Here is a 15,963-nt window from a genome sequence, read left to right as displayed (position 1 = left end):
ATTTCATCTACTAATCATGACAGAATGAAAACTGCACGTGCTAATCAAAAAAAACCAACAAATTTACTTTGTACTTTTGGGGTTTTTTAAAAATTTTCTTTTTCTTTTTTTTGAGAGGAGGGTCCTTAAGTTGCTCAAAAGATCTGATGTTTCCATTTCTTAATTTATGATAAGCCCTATCTTTCCCACAGGGCTGGGACAAAGTAATAAAACTGATCTAAGGTAATCATACTGGTGCTACCAAGCAGATACAATTTATCTGTCAGTTAATGTTGTTCAAGAGGGGAAACATGAATAGAAGCCTTTTCAGGGAAAATATTTTGGTTCTGAATTTTCCTCTTTTAATTCTTTTCCACCTTAAATACTTCCTCTCCTGGATGATTTTCTCTAGCAGAAGTTGTTCTGTTTAATTTATGGATCCTTATTAAAATTACTAAAACATCAAATGTCATATCAACTGTAATTTTTAGCTTATGCGGTATCAAATTTTACCTGACACATCTGGTATCCCATAATACTTCAGACCTGTTTTAATATGTCCTATCGTAATGTACGAAAAGACACAGGGTAACCCTTATTTACTTTGGAACCTCTAATTTAGTTTTTGTTTTGTTTTGTATGTGTGTTTGTAAGTTTTCCGAAAGCAGTGGCAGCTTTCCAGATTTGTTTCTTTTTTTTTTTTTTTTTTAAAGAGAAGTATGGGCTGTTTTTGTTTTTTTTTTTTTAATATATTTTATTGATTTTTTTACAGAGAGGAAGGAAGAACAAGAGGGATAGAGAGTTAGAAACGTCGATGAGAGAGAAACATTGATTCAGCTGCTTCCTGCACACTCCCTACTGGGAATGTGCCCGCAACCAAGGTACATGCCCTTAACCGGAATCGAACCTGGGACCCTTCAGTCCTCAGGCCAACGCTCTATCCATTGAGCCAAACCGGTCAGGGCCAGATTTCTGTTTCTTAAAAGAAAATAGCCACATTACCTTCTCAAAGGCAACTAATATGAAAGCCATCTTCTTGTTGAGAAATGGACTGAGAAAGACACTGAGAAACGGACTGAGAAAGACACTTCTATAATTCTTATTAAAGGATAGTTTGCCTGTGACTTGTCTTGGTGGTTTGGAACTTAATGCCTGCTCAAAACATTAAATTATAGTCAATTCTCAATTATCCATACTAATGCAGGAGAGGCACATAACAGAGAACCATTTATATTTGGCTTTGGAATGCAGAGATTGCACTCAAACAATGTTCTTGGTCCTTGCAAACATCCGCAGTGTCAACCCTTTTCTAATCCAGCCCTATCATCAGCAGCCTGGGTTTGGCTCTGTAACTTGGGGGAGGAGCTCAAGTTACTGCAGAGTCAAAAGTGAATAAAATGCATATATCTAATTAAGAATAGGCTGTGCAGTCGTAACTTGCCTCACAAGTCTCATCAGACTTAATTGGAAATGCTTTTATAGTTAAACTATAGTTAGCATAATGTTCTAAATTTCAGTAAGTTTCCAGATAATAAACATATAGACTGATTTGTATTTTTCACACAGAAATAGATAAAAATTATTAGCTTGCATATTTAACATTTTTCTATTTTTATACTCAGTAATAATTAAAAATTGTCAATAAAATCTGTACCAGTGTCTTTCTTAATTGCATTTAAAATGAAATAAGTTACTGTTTATATTATGACAGAAATTTACATTTTGTCACTTTATTGAATTAATGTTTTTAACAGTAGTGTTCAGTATTCTATTACCTTGTGAGATTAATGCGTTTATATATCTAAATAAGTTATATATTATTTAATTGTTAATAATAAAATTTAAATCCCTATAAGATTTCTGAGTGCCTCCTTAATTCTTCTCTGATGGTTGTTTTTTTGAGTGTATGAAGAGTAGGACCAAAGCCATTCCCGTAGTTATTAATGGTAATCCATTTAACATTTAAAAAACAAGTATAAAAAGCATTTTGACTATTAATGTTTAAGATATTAAAACTTCAGTTCAACAAATTATTTTTGACTGGCCTTTGTTCTAATTTTTCAGGATCTTTTATTTCTGAGAGAACTTTTTAATAAACATTATTCTTTTTGACCATTTGATGAATACGATCCCATTGTCTAGTTTGAGAGTAATTTATTCTTATACTACTCTTCAAAATATGAATATTTTTACATTAAATACCAAGTAAAAATACATAATACAAGAATTAGCTAAGAAAAAATGAATCTTCATTAATATACAGGAGTGTGTAATAGTATAAAGCCGAAATTTGAATTGAATACGTAATAGAAAATGGCTACTAACACATCAACATTAATGGTCTCCATAGCACAAGTTTTATGGAATTCACTTCCAAACCAGAAGCATTTCCTATATTATATAGTTAACCACTTTTAAAGATGAATTGAAAAAGCATATCTGCTGTTAGATTATATGACATTTAGTTTTCATTTTCTAAGTTATTAATAATATAACAAAACTAACCAGTATACCATTGAAAAGCTTAACTTTGTCTTCATTTCTATAGTACTGACTTGCTGATTGAAAAAGCTGCTCTTTGAGAACAAAATTATCTTATTGGGGTCTACAGAGTTATGGTCCTTATGCCGATTTGCTGTCTTCCAAATTACAGTTACCACATGATAAGGGTAATACAGAAATGAGAATTTAGAAATCATCAAAAAGCATTTAATAGGCAGCTGAATGTCTTAATATCTTGTGTTAGATATTCGTGTTAAAATATATGCGATACTCTTCATTATAAAATTCTTAAGATGTATAACTTAAGACAATATTAATAAACTCCTATGTAAATAAAACATATTCAAGAGGCAGAATGAGCAGTGATAAACTAGTATATGAATGGACACAAGATTTAATGTGTTTTAGAAGAGATAATTAGAGAGACTAGCACTGGGAACCTTGGGTTCATCCAGGGCCAGGAAAAAATTCTGTGCTCCTCTGAGAAGAAAATCAAGTGAGGGTTGACGAAGGAGGCTTGTATTCAACAAGGTAGAAACCAGGATGCATTTGCTTTTATTCTGTTGCTTATCCTCTGACAAAGTTACCAAAGCACAGTGACCAAAAAGTGGAAAGCTAAAAATCTATAGCTCTAAGGTTTTTTGATCCAAAAAATCATTTGGGAGTTTACGTAAAATTCAGATTCCTGAAACCCACACCCAAAAACTGAGATTTAATACATCTGGTTCAGGGCCCCAGAATCTGCATTTTAGCTATCACTCCAAGAAGTTATACAGCAAGTGTTCCAAACTCCACAGTGTGAAGCTGCCCTGAGTTATCAAGAGTTAATGATAGCCACATGACACATTTTAAGATATATTTTTCCTATGTTGATGTATTTACTTTTTACAGATTAGTCATTATGGGGTACCAATAGGCAAGATGTTTAATTTAGGTTTTTCTTATATCTATCAGTGTCCTCCAGCAAGAGAGTATATTGTTATGGTCATAATACCCATGAAAACAGTCTTAGACCATAAGTAAGCGTTTGTCTTTCAGCAGTCTCCACTATTTTACATTTTAACCCAGTTTCATGAATTGTGACGTTCATATACTCTAGTGTTTAAAAGGGTTGTCATGCCACCTACTCATTTGGCCCTTTTGTGAACAACAAATTGACCCTATAAGAGGAAAATGTGATATTTGAGTAAAAACAGAAAGTCTTGTCTCTGTTGACTCTATTTTACTTCAACAGCTTTCATCATTAACTTGTATTCAGTACTTATATCCCTTTTCCTCCCTATCTATCTTAAGCTCTGGTTTAGATTTTGTCTACCCTGTCACTTTTTTAATTTGCAGATTTTGAACATGTACAACTTGTGAGTAATTACAGTCTTCGTAGAATAAAAATGTTTTACTACTGTTACTGACATCCTTAACTATTAGGAAAGTCTGGTGCTATGAATAGAACAGTGTATCCATGGCAACATGGCAGTCAACTTTTTAATTTATCAGCACATTTAAAGACAGTTTGTTTCAGGTTTAGAATAAAAATCTTTTTGTTTAATTGAAGCTCATGTAAAGAGCAACTTGTTTCATTTCCAGGCTTTAAACTCATTCAGTAAATCACTGTTATCATATACATGTTAAATGGTTACTAAAAAGGGGAATACTAGTTTCCACCCTAAAATAGCTATATTGTATAACTCCCTCATTCAGCATTTTTTGAAGAACTTTGTGACAGATTTTGCTAGTGCTAGGATTACAGATACGAAGTAGTCACTTCTTGGTGGGGTCTTTGATATTTCCATTTCTTCTGTTTTTAGGTTGATCAACCTTTGTGTTACTGTCTTTGTTAGTTTTATTTCTTTCTCCCTGGAAACTATGGACTGTTTGAATCCTGGGTAATTTTGAAGGACCAGTAATATTTGATGTCTTGGTGCCCTAATTTTAAAAGCTCTGGTACTATAGTCACCATACATAATCTGTCGTAAAACAGAATTTTGTATAAACACTTGTTAATATAAAAGTAACAGGCTTCAGTCTTTTCTACAATATGACAGATTTGGGATCTCAAACAGGACTACAGATTTGTGGAACCTCTTTAGAAGCCAGTTCCTTCGCAGGCTGGTGCTGTCCACTAGAGGACAGCACTGCTTTTCATCTGACTGCCCTGGGCTCTGCAGCTCTGAGCAGCATGTCATTGAAAAACAAATGTGGGCCTCAGTTAATTTTCACACAGAAAGCACATTTGGATATTTCAGAAATAACCAAACTGCACGGCTGATTTTTTGCTTTAAAAAAATCTTTATTTAAGTTTTAATTTCACCATTTGTGAGGTAATATTCTACAATGCAACAGTTTTACTAATAGGAATACATAACTAATTTCTTGTGAAAATGAAGAAAGGTATTCTTGATGATTTTCCTTCTGGGTTGACAATTCTATAAGGAATCAAAGACAATGGGGTAAGAATTTATTTGTTTTACGGTTTAATTTTTTTATTGTTAAGCCCCATCCCACCCCAGACAAGCGAAAAATGCTCTGCAATAGCTAGAATGTTTCATGTCTTCTCTGAGAAAGTGCACTCTGATTTTTTAGCTCCCCTGTACAAAGAAGAGGAACATCACTGGCCAGATAATGTGGGGAATAATTTTTTTATACCATCTCTAAAAGTTAGAATAGAAAATAGAGGATCCTAAATGAGGATGGTAGCTTTTTTCTTTTTCTTTTTCTTTTTTTTTTTTTTTGTTTTTTTTGTTTTGTTTTGTTTTTGTTCTAACTCTTCTCATCAACATGTTAAAGGAAAATACTACAAGATTGCTGGCTGATTTTTTTGAAAAATATATTGCTTTGGATAAATTTTATAAGCTTGAATCACATCTAAATATTTTTCTCAATGTTAATTTAATAGTGCAGTGAGCTTAACTTTAAAATACAATTTTATAGTCAACAAAATGGAATTTTTTACAACTTACAAACTCTGCCTGTTTAAAATGTTCTATTAACTCAGTAATAAGGATTTATCATTTTAAAGCCTTTGGAAGATAGTGCTCCAAATAACCAAGCTTAGGTATTTGATGTTAGAAAGCTATAAACTAGTGTTTCTTACATATAATCATTGTGCGACTTCATTACACATTTGTCAACTTTGGACTAATTATTTTTATACAGCTAGGGCAGGGCACTGCATCTTGTGATCGTCTTTCTTACTAATAGGATTCTGTCTGCTTCAGCAGGCAGTAATTGAAGGCTTCATGTACAGAGTAAGAAAAAAAGTTTTAGCCTGAGTGGGCCATTGTCACAGTTTCTGGTAACCAGTAGAACAGAAAGCACGAGAAAATTGAACTCAGAATAGAAAAATCAGAAACCAGGAAGTCTATCCAAGAGAAGAAAAAGCATGTCTTAAAGCTGTTGCATTAAGTGTAGCAAATATGACACTGCGTAAACAGTTTATGTTTGTGAATACCCTGGAGGTCGATGCAGCCTCGCTGATATTTTTTAATTCATGTTGTCCTATTAACGTTTCAGTTAAAACAATTTGTAGGATTTCTTTTCCTTTTGACAAACAGCATTGATGGTCCATAGCTTACAAATCTAAAAAAAAAAAAGGGAAGCAAGCCCATGTTTTACAGATAAATACATTTGTCCAAATTTGTTGTTATTATTTGACCTGTTTTCATAATTCTGTCAGGTTAAAATAAATTAACTTTTTTTGAAGAGTGGTTCATACTTTCATTTAGGTTTGGCAACCAGTTTATTTTGTCTTTTTCTTAATCTTAAGAATTCTTAGCTTCAAAGATTAAATGTCAATTGCTAGCGATAATAAACAAAGAGACATTTAATAAGATGAAATACAGCTATATCCAAACAGTTTTACCTTCTCGGTGATTACAAACAGCAAGTGCTTGGTGGTAGGATGAAAATAAATTATGAAAAATACCTAGGTGGTATCCTTTTAATAACACGGAGCCCGGCCTACATAGGCAATGCATCTTTAACTGCCATCCACTTATTTGTCCTCATTTGTGGCATTACTGGTGTTTGAGGTTGGTTGGTCTCCCAGTAGTCCCTCCCTATGTTGCAGCTCCATTCAAGATGTTTTGTATTTTTCATTGCTGGTGTCTCTTTTGAGGGAGTGGATGGTGGGAGAAGTTTTAAATATTTTAAATCTTTAAAGGCAGAAATGTAAACTATGTTATGACAAAGCATCATGCAAGGTGCTTTGAATTATAGAATACTGCAAAGTCAGGTACACAGTTTTTAAAGGGGAAAAAATCTTCCTTTCTAAAGTTTTTGGAATATTAATAGATTATGTGCATATTAGGTAAATAAGAAGGAAGCAGATTCTATCTATTGACTAATTTTAAAAATGTTGAGTGCATTTTTGCAAATATTAAGAGAATGTGTGTGATCCATGGGTTCAAATTCCTGCTCGACCATTCAGGAACTGTGTGTTCTTGAGCAAGTTTCTCAACTTCTGTGGGCCTCAGTTCCCTCGACTTTAAAGTGATCTGCCTCATAGAATCAAATGAAATAGCACAAGTGATGAAGTATGTAGTACCCACTGCACAAAGCACTTAATTAATGGCACCTGTTATTGTCATTATGATGATCAAAAATTTCGCATGCCTTCTGAAAATACTTTGTCACCACGTGATCTTAGTTGAGGCCAAGTACAGAGGTTCTAATGTCAGCCATTAAATGTATGTAAGTTTTTGACCCAAGCTGTCCTTGTAATCAATGTTTCTTACATCCATAAGCTAGCTGTTTACTATGTACTCATTAGTATTCTTTCCATAACTATCTTTTAAATTGGGAGTTAAATGATGAATAAATTTTAGGAAGTGGCTTTTGCTTTCCATGGGCCAAAACAAACCAGTTGTAATCATGCTGCGTTCCAATTAAATACCTCCATTTGAACTATGAAACAAGAGCGTCCAGACATCTACATAGTCTTCTGCTTCAAAGCAGTGCTCCCACCATTTTGTGCCACTAGAACATAGAGACTGGCTACAAGGCAGTCGCTTTTATCTCCCCTAACAGGTTTTATTGCTGGGATGATTCGCTTAGCATGTTTCCACTGCAGTGCAAGCAACTGCCTCTTCTTTGCTTACCCCTGTTCTTTACAGTATTGAGGATTTTGTGGTAATAGGATTTCAGAAACATGTACAAGACACTAATTTTAATCTTTGTGAACGTACTTGGATCAGAATTGACATTTATGTCTCCTGAGTTTGTATTATTCTAACATGACTTTCAGTTTTCAATAGAAAGAAGATAAAATGTGCCTTAGGGCTCAGTAACCCTGAAATTCAAACAACAGTGCTTTTGTGTTCCCATTCAGACATAATCTCCTCCGGGGTCCCAGGGCACAGAGTGTTAAGTAGATAAAGGGACTAATAAGACTATTGTTTACATAATTATAACTCTATCAGAAACAGGGGCCACTACTGAAGTATTTGGTGATGACCAGATCTGTGGGGAAAGTTGCATAAGTGAGTGGGACAGAAGGACCACCTCATGTCACTGCTGTCGTGGTTTCACAGAAGTACAAAAACAGGACTCTCCCAAAGCGTAGAACCTCAAAAATGTGGACAAAAGACATGCACAAACCTGCAAGAAAGGGTGATAGAAAAGAGAGGTCATCCTGGGACTGGTGATATTCATGTTCTCTCCAGGATGAAATTGGGGTCCCCAGTTCCTGAGCTACTGTGAGGATGACTGAAGAGCAGATGGAGATGTATGTTAAGAGCTTTATAAAGCCTCTTTTAACTCCGTGTGATTTTTGTTCCTAAGCTGGTTGTTTACAGTTGCTTCCCTCAGTAGAAACACCGCTCTGATTCCTTACACATCTCAGTGTGTTTGGAGAGAGTACGCAAATAAATGACCGGGAGAGTTGCTAACATTATCAGCAACCCACTAGCTACCATTTTAAAACTCAACTTAAAAGTGTTGATAATATTTTCAATTTAGTAGAATTAGCATATTTTGCTTTTCATGCATTATTCTAATGATTGTTGGGAAACTGATTTTCATGATTCTATTTAGGTCAAAAATGGCTTGCTAGGTTTCAAAAAAAAGAATCTAATGTGTTATGAGATCTTGATGTCATTTCAAAAAAAACCCTCAAAAAAGAAATTTTCATCTAAAGAGAATCTGCTTCCTGCTTAAGTGGCTAATATTTTAATTAAGTCGGGAGTGAAGTTTTTCTGAGTGTCTCCTGATAAACTCCCTCTTTTATGTTGATGGTAATTAAACAGATCCCTGAGGACTCTGTGGGCTCTATGCGAGGCCCATGCTAATTGTCAGACATGAGACACTGACCAGTTGGTTTGCTCTTGAATAGTCCGCAGCGTGCTGTCAGCACGGCAGTTTTATTTTTATGTATTGTGAGCTGTTGTCAGGGCTAACTGGGTGCCATTGTGGCTGAAGATGTTGCGCAAATTGAGGCAGATGGCTCAGATTCAGACACGTGTCATACAGAAAGGGGAAAGGGGATTGGCCCTGCAAAGTGGGGTCACAGCAGGTCACAGACCTGCTCTACACTTGTTAGTGTTTTCAAAGGCTCATGTGCAGCAACTTTGTTTTTCTCCAGTCATCCCTGCAATCAAATCCCCTCCCCCCGCAAAAAAATGTGTGGAACATGCTCCATGCGGAAAATGGAAGCCCAGGAGGGTACCATCTTTCCTCCACGTCTCTGGGGCTCCACTGTGCACGCAGAATGAATTAGCAGGATTGACAGAAGTTCATTGTGCCTCCAACGGCTTTTCAGTCAATTGCAGCGCTTAAAAGGCTAGTTTTGCTTTTAATTCCATGTAATTAGTAGGTTCTTCATGTCTTGGAATTTAGTAATGGAGCCTTAGACCTCAAGTTGCCTATATCCTAAAGCGAAAAGAAGGATTTAATGTTCTGAACGTTTAAAAAATGTAAGAAGATGGAGAGAGTGTGATGTTGCACTTGGCTATCACATGATTTTGTTACATGGTATCATCAACATTAGAGATTGAATTTGAATATTTCAACATGTGTGAATTCATTGAAACTTAAGAGTTTTATAATACACATTAAATTATCTAATTTTTTGCATAATCATTTTCAGATATGAGGAATTAAAATTTCAAGCTCTTTGAGAAAGGTACCTTTTCTTAACATGTTTTAAAAATAAAAATATAGAGGTTTATTTTAAGTGGCCCTATGCATGGTGAAATGTTAAATTATCAAATGAGTGAATGATTCCCAATTTGTAGGAATGGAGAATTATTCACATGCATCTGCTGTTTACTAATAAGTAAACTAGACTTCCTTTTCCTGTTCTGTTCTAAAGATGCACTAAAATTACCTGCTTTTTGTAAGCATGGTGCTGGGCAATTTATTGATTTTTTTTTTTTTTCCAGAAGAATGCTTGGCTTTGGGTTTTCGACAGTAGGGAACATGTAGTAAATTATTGGAAAAAAAGAGTCATTTTAAACCTATTTGAATTTCTGCTGTCTCCTTTTTTCCCCTCATGATAAAAGGTCTCTCTCTTTTTTTCTAACAGGTTTGCAGCTAAAACTGTGCACAGTGGGTCATTGATGCTAGTCACAGTGGAACTCAAGGAAGGCTCTACAGCACAGCTTATCATAAACACCGAGAAAACTGTGATTGGCTCTGTTCTGCTGCGGGAGCTGAAGCCCGTCCTGTCCCAGGGGTAACCTGCTTACATCTGGACTTCAGAATCTGGCACACAACAAAAGTGCCTGGCATCCACGACTGCTGCCTTTCATTTATAATAATAGCCCTTCCATCTGGCAGTGGGGGGAACACACTCCTGACATTCTTGTCTCCTGCTTTAGAATGCTAGTGTGTAGCTATCATGTATGCAATACTGTCCCCATTTTCGCTTTGCTAACCAAAGAACATATTTTTTACTGTCAGTTCTCTTAACTCTTGAGTCCATGTGGCATTTTCTCTGTCCTGCTACTTCTTCTGTCCTTCTCATCTTCCTTCCCTTTTTCAACAATGATGGACATGAATTGGATATTTAAAGTTTATTGGAAATCATCTTCCTTCCCACCGTAAGCAGAAATTAGCCTAGAAATAGTCTGTATGGCCTCTCAGCTTGACATGTGAAAATGGGATACTTTTTAGAATTAAATACCAAAACAACAAGATCTCTGCAAAATTTTGTTCTATGAATTTCCTGGTATTGTAATCGGTTATTGACAACTGTCATCAAGAAATTATCTCTGAATAATAAGATGAATAAACTAGCATATAAAGAGCATTTGCCTTTGCATTTTTAATGAGAAATTGTTTGTTATCCTGAAGTTTGCATGCTTAGTTTTTTTTTTTTTTTACTCTAAAGTAGATATTTTGAGTGTTTTATTATGCAGAGAAGCAATGGGGTTTAATGAAAGAAAAAACACTTTCAAACCAAGCAGATGTTTCTAATTGTGTTATATTCTTTACTTTTGCTGCTAACTTAGATTTAAAATTTATGTTAAATCAGTAATATAATGTAGTATGCTAACAATTGAAACCCCTTTAATATCAATAGCTTAATATCATTAAAATATTTTTCATATAAGTGAAATTAGAAGAATGACCGAAGTCCCATTTCAGATTTGGGTTTTGGGGGGTTTTTGGTACAATGAGTCAGAGTTCCTTGCCTCATAATTCCTTTAACTTGTTCATAATCCATGATTATCTTTAAATTGTTCCATTGAGTCGAGTTAGTCAATGTTGAATTCTTAATTCTAGCTGTATTTTTTCATTTTAATGTCCACTTAATGGGCATTGGATGTGCACCGATCTTGAAGAATTACTCTCATAGTATATTTCAGCCTGAGCCTCATTTTTAGTATCACAATGCATTTGCTTTATTTATTTAAAAAAAAAAAAAAAAAAAGGATAGCCCTAGCCGGTTTGGCTCAGTAGATAAAGCATCAGCCTGTGGACTGAAGGGTCCCAGGTTTGATTCTGGTCAAGGGTACATGCCCGGTTTGCAGGCTCAATCCCCAGTAGGAGGCGTGCAGGAGGCAGCCAATCAATGATTCTGTCTCATCATTGATGTTTCTCTCTCTCTCTCTCTCTCCCCCCCTCCTTCGTCTTTGAAATCAATAAAATTATATTTTTTTTTAAAAGAATGTTTTTATTCTGAAGAGATGAGAACAATGAATTTATCAAGTTAAAATACTGGATACTTATCCTTCCTAATAACTATTTGCAAATATTTGAGTAACTTAATAATAGCTTACCAAGAGTTTGCCTTTGTAACCTGGGTTTTTGTTGTTAAGAATTTAGAAGTTACTATTAGAGAAGACAAGAATCCAGAATGAATGAATAACACAAGAAGAAGTTTAAAAAAAGAAAAGGTTGAACAAGCTAAAGGTAAACCTAAGCTCTTTCATCTTTTTGTTTCCTCACTGTAATCTTTTTTATTTTATAGGGAACTTTATTTAAAGGTAGAAAAATATTCTTTCCACATAGGAGGGAGCCCCATGTTATAACACCAAATTAACAGCCTTACTATTTCCTTGCTACTTAAAGACCACATTCACTCTGGAATGTGAAGAACTTCAGTAACCCTTGTCAGGGTTGTGCAAAAATAGATCTATATCCCCAAGAAACCCACAGTTCAGTTGCAAAGGTGTGGAGTTCACTAAGTTAGTGAGCCCTGGTTTGCAAACAGATTTTGTTTACATCCTAATATAGGCTCACTTCCTCCCCCAACCCCATGCACTTCAGGTACCAAGTCCAACAGAATCAGACAGTTGGTCCCCAGAGACTTGCTAAACCCATCTATCCACCTCCACCTCCAGCTCTCCACAGGTGGCCGACCAGACCCACCAGCCACTGTGCACTTTAGTTCTTCCATAAATTGAAGGCCGATTCGATTTCTGATCATGTACTTGTTATTTTTTTAAATCTTCTTTCTTCTTCACTTCTGCCTTCCAACTTAACCAGTTACCTCAGGAAGTTTTCATGATTACTTTTACTCTCTTCTTGAGATTTGTAGAGGGAGGATCAAGTTTATGATAGTGTTGTGGAAATTGTGTTTAATAGAAAAATATGTTGTTAGATGGACCAGAAGATTTTTTGAATCTGTTCAGTCTCCACCTGCTTTCTTCATGTGACTGCCTGACAAACTGCATTCAGTCCAACTAAAGGGGTGCTTTTCTCTCTTCCTGTTTTGGCAACATTTCTTTTTATTTTTCTACCAATTTTCAACTGTGTTGTGGAATAAGCAGAACTTTAAGGTCTGACCTAAAAGTTAACCACCATGTGTAATTGCTTTTTGAGGAAAAGTGTTTTAGATTCCATATGAGCACTTTACTAGCAAACTTGGAACAGAGCCGTTTGAAAGCTGAAGTGGTTTCTGGGAAACACAGTGAAGCAGTTGCCTGGTTCATTGTCTCGTCACAGCAGTAGAGCTGTTGAGTTCAGAGGAGGACCTGATCGCTGGGTGAGGGATGTCTGAGACGGAGAAGCTAGGTAAGTCTTGAAAGTAGGGTGGCATTTAGAGTTTCCAGAAGTAGGAGAAGGGAGAGTAAGTATATTGATCTCAACTGAGGCTGTATCTTTCTTTTTTTAATTTTATTGATCTTAGAGAGTGAAACATCAATTTGTTGTTCCACTCATTTATGCATTCATCAGTTGCTTCTTGTATGGGCCCTGACCAGGGATTGAACCCACAACCTTGCCACTCTAACCAACTGAGCTACCCAGCCAGGGCTAAGAAGCTGAATCTTAAAATGTTTTTCAAATACCTTTGTACAGAAAGCAACATTGCCAACACACCAGGAAGTGATGTGTCCTTTTCCTCTCCTTGCCCTCACTTCATTCCCCTCCCACAGTCTTTCTCCTGAAGCCACCCCAAGCCTCTCCTCAGTGGTCTGTGGTCTTTTACAGGAGAAACGGATGGTTGGGTATTACCGGTGGGGCGGTGCTGCCCTTGTGAACAGTATAGAGGCAGGAAAAACAGACTTCGTTGGTTTTACTCTCCTATAGTTTTAGATATTTTTTCTTGAGGATTTTAGTTATTTCCTATACCACTCATTAAATGATTATGAGTTGAAATGAAACTGAAATTTCTAATCTCAGGTTTGTCTTTCTCTCAGGTGAGGTTTATGTACATAATCACTTGCACATGTAATTCCTAACTGGTTCAGTAATTACACCGAAGACCCCAAACCCTCAGAACTCAAATATGAAATCATTACAATGTCAAACCTGTCTTTAATGGCATTCTAAGACAATGGCTTCTCATCTACAACCTTAAGGACCAGGGATACCAAAGATTCAGGTTAAAAGTAGAATAATCTTTATTCTGAGATCTAGAGATGTTTAGAAAACCTAGCCAGTAGGCATTTCTGCCAGGGGGCTCAGTCGTGTCAGTCCTTTAGACCGCAGATGCTACAAGGGCACTTGGAGAGAACAGGGAAGCCTCGCCTTGGCCTGGGAGGGGGCAGGGTGGGGGAAGGAAAAGAGAATAACTCTCAAATTGTACCCCAGCCAAGATTCTAATCACTCCCCCACCCCCCACCCCCGGCAAAAGAGCGTATCTTCTCAGGCCATATAAGAACCATGGTGTGTGTGTGTGTGTGTGTGTGTTTAAGCATTGTAATGAATGAGGGCTCTTGAATTATGGTAGGTGTCAGCCATCTTCATGGATAACAGTAAGGAATTGTTAAGACCACGGCTGGCCTACAAAAAGAAAAATGTTAAATTCTGCAAAGTAGTCAGGAAAGGTTATATGACAGTGGGATCCTCAGACTAAATTTAAACCCCCATTTCTAATGAGTTCATGGTTGTATGCTTATTCCCCTTTGTCAGCAAACTGTACATTTAGGAGTGACAACAAAGAGTAAGTTGTGAACTCAAACATGCTGCCAAATATCCTCCCAATGTAAAGTTTGATTTCTGAGACTTAAGAAGTGAAGTCACCGTGAGAAGGCCTCCTACTAGCGTCCCACTGCGGTCACCATCGCCCAGGCCTCATCAACACCTTAGGGCCTAAATAAAAATATGTTGTAAACAAAGTTATGGACAGCTCAGTTTCCTAATTGAAAGTAATTATGATTTCTTTGCTGTGGTATAATTACCTTAAAAACTGTTATTTGATGATTAAGATTCTGGAGTGAATTGTGTTCTTTGGGCTCTTGCACGGTTCCTCCATTGGGGACTTGGTTTCAGCGGTGTACAGCTGCTGGAGTTGATTTACAGTGCGGCGGCTGTGGCTGGTCATAAATAAATCCTCTTATATAGTTGTTATGAACACCTGTTAGATCATCTGTCAGCAAAGCGCTGTTCACATTTATCATGGTGCGGTAGTTATTTTACCTCAATCCATTTCCAACTGACTCAGCCTCCATCGCCGGATTACTATTACCACACCATAATCGCTCGTTCCCACTCCATGTTACAACTTGCAGATAAAAGATTTCACTACTTGGCCAAATTTCATAAATAAAGGAGCAGTTCAGTGCAGTAAAAGTTTATTTTTGTCATCATTTGTCACCCCATTATTCTATAAATCAAATGGAATAGCACTATTGCCAGCTCAGGCGTTGCTGTCAGCCCTCGGCATGGAAATGGTCCGTTTCTTCCTTTTAGATGAGATGACATGTCTTTCAGACTTAACCAGCTTATGGCTTTGTTTCACCCATTTTATTTTATTACCCCTCCAGAAAAATCCTTGGGGAACAGAAAGACTTAAAGAGTAAAATGGAAACAGAAAACACAGCCTAGCAGGCTGCTTACTTAGCCCAGTGATGTGCATCCCTCACCCCCACCCCAGCCAGACATTAGGAACCTGACCCCCACCCCCTCACACACGGGGTCCTTGGCTAAGGATGCTTTTCATAAACTTGTAAGGGGTTATGGTTTCTATTTGGGAAAGGCCATTACAATGTGGAGTCACAGATATTGAAATACCTGATGTGTATCCCCGGAGATCCACTCGATTTGACAGGCTTTATGCAAAGAATAGACCAACTGGCTTCTTTCCTAAAATGCATTTTAATGGCTCGGAGTTGTTGAAAGGGAATGGTCACCCCCAGAGAGTGCCTTACCCCTAGGGGTTTGCTCTGGAGCTTTGGAAGAAGAGTCAAGATTTATTAGCAAGTTGTGAACCCTGTCTCAGGTGTAAAGGCTGCGGAAGGCGATGTCCCCTGGTTAAAAGGAAGAGGACAGAAAAAGCTGGAGGGACGGGGTAATAGAAAAGGGTTTATAGTTGATATTATACTTCCAGGTTGGTTCTAATTCAAGTTACATTCTTCATAGTCATTATGTAGCTCATAAATTCAATAAAGTGTTTTACTGTTACTATAAAAATGACAGGAGGGGGGTTTTATGTTGTAAGTTTCGTTAGTTGCTCTTCCTGTTTTATGTTGAAGTCCTCAGGCCATTATGTCATTAAACTCCTTGGAGTCTGAAGGGCTCAGGCCCCGGCATTTCTTGCCTTTTGTGTATGTGGCCATGTCGTCCCAGCTGGGTCCGGCCACCGGACTTAGAGCCAAA

The 15,963-nt window shown here is 36.8% G+C and overlaps 1 protein-coding gene across 3 annotated transcripts in view; it reads left to right on the top strand.

Moving 5' to 3' along the window:
• The window catches only part of AP3B1 (adaptor related protein complex 3 subunit beta 1), a 188,031-nt gene extending 177,305 nt beyond the window's left edge, over positions 1-10,726 (top strand). Inside the window, exons 27-28 of one of the 3 annotated variants that reach the window (XR_011471189.1) lie at positions 9,059-9,255; positions 10,001-10,088. Coding sequence is in view for 2 of the 3 variants with exons in the window: in XM_070412228.1 (XP_070268329.1) it covers positions 10,001-10,154 (154 nt within the window). In the remaining variant the exon portion in view is untranslated. Of the gene's footprint in view, positions 1-9,058; positions 9,256-9,562; positions 9,599-10,000 lie in introns of all 3 variants that reach the window. The other 2 variants (XM_070412229.1, XM_070412228.1) reach the window with 2 other exon arrangements.
• Positions 10,727-15,963: the final 5,237 nt, after the last annotated feature.

Source organism: Myotis yumanensis, unplaced genomic scaffold (assembly GCF_028538775.1).
Source record: "Myotis yumanensis isolate MYYU_CA2020_CCGP unplaced genomic scaffold, mMyoYum1.0.hap1 SCAF_4, whole genome shotgun sequence".
Classification (NCBI taxonomy): domain Eukaryota; kingdom Metazoa; phylum Chordata; class Mammalia; order Chiroptera; family Vespertilionidae; genus Myotis; species Myotis yumanensis.
This window is presented reverse-complemented; position numbering and strand designations above follow the sequence as displayed.